Consider the following 4,676-nt stretch of genomic DNA (forward strand, 5'->3'; position numbering starts at 1 on the left):
TGCTGGCTGACTTGGATCGGGATGGTGATCCCCATATGGCATGGGATGGTGATGGTACTGTCATAGCATTCAAAAACCCAATAGCATAGTTTCTATTGTTTGCAATTTTCAATAGGCACGTACCAATAATATTTAACGTGTAAAAAAGAAAAGAAAAAACGAGTATACGGGCCTCTAATTTAACCCAATGCCTTTCTTTTCAGCCCATATGTGACGGTGACTGCAGTCAAAATGAAATCTGCTTTATTAACTCTGAATTTCTTCTCAGGGAGGACCTCGTACTGAATAGTGTGTTGCAACTTGCGACACACCTGTTGTTGAATGGGACGGTCAATATCGCCTTACAGTGTAGTTCGCCTCCACCTCCAGAGATATACTCACTTTATATATATCGATCAAGAACCTGCGACCCTTCCTTATCCTTGAAAATTTTATTCTCTTGCAGGAGGTGATGGAGATCTGTTACATTCCTTCTCTTTTCGTTTGTGCAGTGAGAATGTTTCTATTACTCGTTTATTTTTTCCTCTTTGTCATTCCCTTTGGGTTTGCCACCGTTCGATTATCTAATCGTTCCAGTGCTCATATAAGCAATGCTACCGACCAAGAGGCTATGCTTGGATTCATGTCTGCAATCAGGACTTATAATCCCTCCCAGGCATTACCCACCAACTGGAAATCAAATGTTTCAGCATGCGAGTGGACAAGTATCAGATGCAGCGGGCACAGGGTGGTGTACCTAAATGTTTCGGGCATGGAATTAGAAGGTACAGTCACTCCTCTTCTTGGCAATCTCTCGTTTCTAGTAAAACTTGACCTTAGCCATAACAATTTTCATGGTCCCATTCCCTATCAGTTGGGAAACCTCTTTCGTTTACATGACCTTCTCCTCAATATGAATCAACTCCAAGGTTCCATTCCACCAACTCTGGGGGATGTCGTAGTTTAACAACTTTGTCCGGAAACCATCTCAGAGGAAACATTCCCTCAGAGCTGTGCGTTCTTTCCAATTTACAAAACTATGACTCAGGATACAACCATTTGTCGGGTACAGTTCCTGCCTGTTTGGGAAACATGTCTTCTTTGGTCTACATAAATTTGCAAAATAACAACCTTCATGGGCGCCTTCCCTCCGATTTGTGTACTCGGAGTTTTCTCCGCAGCTTCATTGTTCGGAATAACAGTCTGACAGGGCAAATTCCTTCTTCCTTTTCAAACTGCACACATCTTCAAGAATTGACTTTAAGTAAGAATCATTTGACTGGACACATTCCATCGGAATTGTGTACTAGGCACACCCAATTGATAGGATTATATCTGTATGGTAATCATTTGAGTGGAAGCATTCCCGCTACCTTGTTCAATTGTACGAAGCTTCAAGTCATCGAATTCGGGGCAAATCAGCTCAGCGGGGTAGTGCCCATGGAGTTGGCTAAGTTGACCAAACTCCAGCGGCTTCGCTTAGGTTATAATCAACTGATTAGTGGCAGTACCACGAGCTTGCCCATTTTTACTGCTCTAAGTAACTGTTCCTCCCTACGGGAACTCATTTTACACTCTAATAATCTCACAGGATGTTTGTCTCCTTCTATTGGCCAGCTCTCTAGAAGCACGAGTATCCTTGACTTGGGTTACAATGATATAACAGGCGAAATACCTCCGCATATTGGAAACCTAACTAGTTTAACTTGGCTGGTCTTAGAGGCGAATCATTTTACCGGAGCAATTCCTTCTTCAGTTAATAGGCTTCAAAAGTTGGAGAGGTTATTTCTGAGTTCCAACAATCTACATGGAAACATCCCAATGGAAATCGGCGAACTCAAATGTCTAGGGATCCTATCTGTCGGGGGAAATAATCTCACTGGAAGAATCCCCAAATCCGTTGCCTACCTCCAGCAGCTAGCATATTTAAATCTCAATAAGAACCAGTTATCAGGTACTATACCTGCAACTTTAGGGAAATGTGTGAAGTTGTTACATTTAGACCTCTCATATAACATGCTCAGGGGGCGCATACCTCGAGAGATTGGAGGTCTTGTAAATTTGGCTATGGGTTTCAAGATTTCAAACAATTTATTAGAGGGAAAAATACCTTCAGAACTCTGCGGAATGATTATGGTTCAAGTTCTAGATCTTTCGAGCAATGCACTTGAAGGTCATATTACAGTTTCACTTGGTGAACTTCAAAACCTTTATTTCATGGATTTCTCTTTTAACAATTTATCAGGTGAAATACCCATGTCCTTGAAGAAACTCAAAACACTCTTCTACTTAAATTTTTCTTTTAACCAGTTATCAGGAGAAGTCCCTAAAGATGGAAGATGGAATTTTCAAAAAGCTTGATGCCTCTGCATTTATGGGAAATGTGGGTTTATGTGGAAGTTGGGTAAGATTGCCACCCTGCTCTACTAGTGAACATAAAAGTCATTTTCATGTGGAAAGAGTTATCGTATCTATTGGAGCAGTTACAGCTATTGCTATATTGTGTTTGTTTTTGGTATCTTGTGGAGACGTAATCACAAGAGACTAATGGCTCTAGTATCCTTAAAAGTGGGTCACCAAAGAATTTCTTATAGGGAGCTTGCCACTGCAATAGATGAATTTAGTGACTCCAACTTGTTGGGGGTTGGGAGTTTTGGTAAAGTGTACAAAGGGGTTATGTATGATGGCAAAATTGTAGCAGTTAAGGTTCTCAGTTTGGAAAATGAAGGGGCAAATAAGAGTTTTGAGAGAGAGTGCAATGTTTTGAGTAGAGTTCGACACAGGAATTTGATTAAAATTATAACTTGTTATTCAGACCTGGATTTCAAAGCTTTAATATTTCCGTTCATGGAAAACGGAAGCTTAGAAAAGTGGTTATATCCCAATGGTGAAGAAGGTTCAAGTGCTTTGAGTTTGATTCAGAGGTTGAATATAGCAATAGACATTGCACATGGTTTGGCATATCTCCATCATCATTGTTTCATGCAAGTGATTCATTGTGATCTAAAACCCAACAATGTGCTTCTTGGGGATGATCTCACAGCATATATAATAGACTTTGGAATTGCTACCATATGTTTTGCAAATTCCAAGGAATCAACGTCCATTTCTACAAATGCACTCAAAGGATCTGTAGGCTACATTCCTCCAGGTATAATTTGAACTAGATAACATATTTTGTCTTTAGTTTTCTATTTTTATTGAAAATTGTGAAAATTAAAACTTAACCCTGTCTGTGAAAATATAGAATATGAACAAGGAGGGCAGGTCACAACAAAAGGTGATGTCTATAGTTATGGAATAGTGCTATTGGAGATGCTCACCAGAAAGAAACCCACCCATAGCCTGTTTGTAGAAGGAATGGATTTGAAAAATGAGTGAGTGATGGTTTTCAAAATCAACTAAAAGAAGTGGTAGACAGAAGTCTATTGAAAACTAGTAACACAAATACTACTGAAGAAGATAAAAAGCTAATGTGCCTGGGTCAGCTCATAAGAATGGGTTTGCTATGCACACAACTATCCCCTCAGAGAAGACTTAATATGATGGATGTTGTAGACACATTAAAAAGCATTCGAAACACTTTTCTTGAAGCTACCCTGGACTCCAATTCAAATCAAATATCATATGAAAAATTATTGGGCAGTTCAAGTAACGGTGCCAACAAGGCTGGTACAAGTGCTACTAGCAACATTGCTGGCAACAGTGACAGTTCATCATTCTAATGTATTGTAAGTAATTGTGTACCAATGTACATAATGTATTGTAAGTAGTTGTGTAACCATGTTTGAACATTCTATTATATTGTATATACCTGTGTGACCAAAACATGAAATGATGTAGACCTGTTAATTCCATCTCATACTAAATGAAATAAACTTGTACCTGTGTGACTAAAACATTGAAATAACTTGAGCTTGTTGATTCCATCTAATATATTATGCTTCGGAAACTTTGACTATATTGTGAAGTAAGCTATGCTACTTCGAATTTGTTTGAAATCCCGGTCATTCGTTTTTAAGTTTTGTTTTATGTAAGAATTTTCTAACAGTTCGTCATTGGTTTAAACTTGTCTCACTGCCTATGAAGTGCCTGCCAAGGATTATAAACCTTTTATAATTATGGTGGAATTAAATATGGTTTGTTAGGTTGGAATTCTATTAAGTTTGTTTAACAAGTTATACCATAAAATGAGAGTGAAAAGGAGATATGAACATTCAAAGCTCACACTGAGTAAGCAAACGGGCATGGTATATATTCGAGTTCATGGCCGCATCTTGCGCGCATGGCACACGACGATTCACAAAAGGAGAAAATGTGAGCATCAGTGTAGTTCAATGGACTGGAGCTTGAGCTTGTATTCATGGATTTAGTGTTTCAACATAATATCAAAATTAGGTTTAATCACTTTAAGCGTGTTGGAATGCTAATCGACACCCAGTCTCCTTCATTGTTTGAGGTGGCCAAATTTTAAATCACAAAGATTCCAACGGAGATAATATGAAGCTAATCATGAAGAGAAAAAACGACTAGATCATGGACCGTCAAACATTGTTGTTGATTCAATTAGGACAGGCAGGGCAAGTTATAAATTAGTATTTATTATAACTGAATTATATTCATACTGTAATTGTTGACACAAGCTGGTAGCCACTCACCCTATCGCTGGGATGAATCAATTGCTACAATTAAATAAG

General features: G+C 38.6%; 1 protein-coding gene across 2 annotated transcripts; it reads left to right on the plus strand.

Moving 5' to 3' along the window:
* The first annotated feature begins 305 nt into the window (after window positions 1–305).
* On the plus strand, window positions 306–4,206 carry LOC149177098 (putative LRR receptor-like serine/threonine-protein kinase At3g47570). 2 transcript variants are annotated; one of them, XR_016258724.1, is made up of 2 exons: window positions 306–3,130; window positions 3,227–4,206. XR_016258724.1 is itself a non-coding variant. In XM_089423287.1 (2 exons), the coding sequence occupies exons 1-2, from the start codon at window positions 2,527–2,529 to the stop codon at window positions 3,358–3,360; spliced, it is 738 nt and encodes a 245-aa protein (XP_089279413.1). In that variant the 5' UTR covers window positions 936–2,526; the 3' UTR covers window positions 3,361–4,193. The 2 variants fall into 2 exon arrangements, 1 of the variants encoding a protein (XP_089279413.1); XM_089423287.1 differs by having other exon boundaries at window positions 936–3,130; window positions 3,227–4,193.
* The last annotated feature ends 470 nt before the right edge of the window (window positions 4,207–4,676 follow it).

This window comes from Pinus tabuliformis, chromosome 4_1 (genome assembly GCF_031772625.1).
Source record: "Pinus tabuliformis cultivar Carrire ecotype Pingquan chromosome 4_1, CPIR1, whole genome shotgun sequence".
Taxonomy (NCBI): domain Eukaryota; kingdom Viridiplantae; phylum Streptophyta; class Pinopsida; order Pinales; family Pinaceae; genus Pinus; species Pinus tabuliformis.

Bases quoted from the DNA above. Each gene is read 5' to 3' on its own strand.
- LOC149177098 (XM_089423287.1), top strand. From the start codon at position 2,527: ATGGCTCTAGTATCCTTAAAAGTGGGTCACCAAAGAATTTCTTATAGG. The intron at 3,131-3,226 runs GTATAATTTGAA...GTGAAAATATAG, and splicing joins TGTAGGCTACATTCCTCCAG to AATATGAACAAGGAGGGCAG.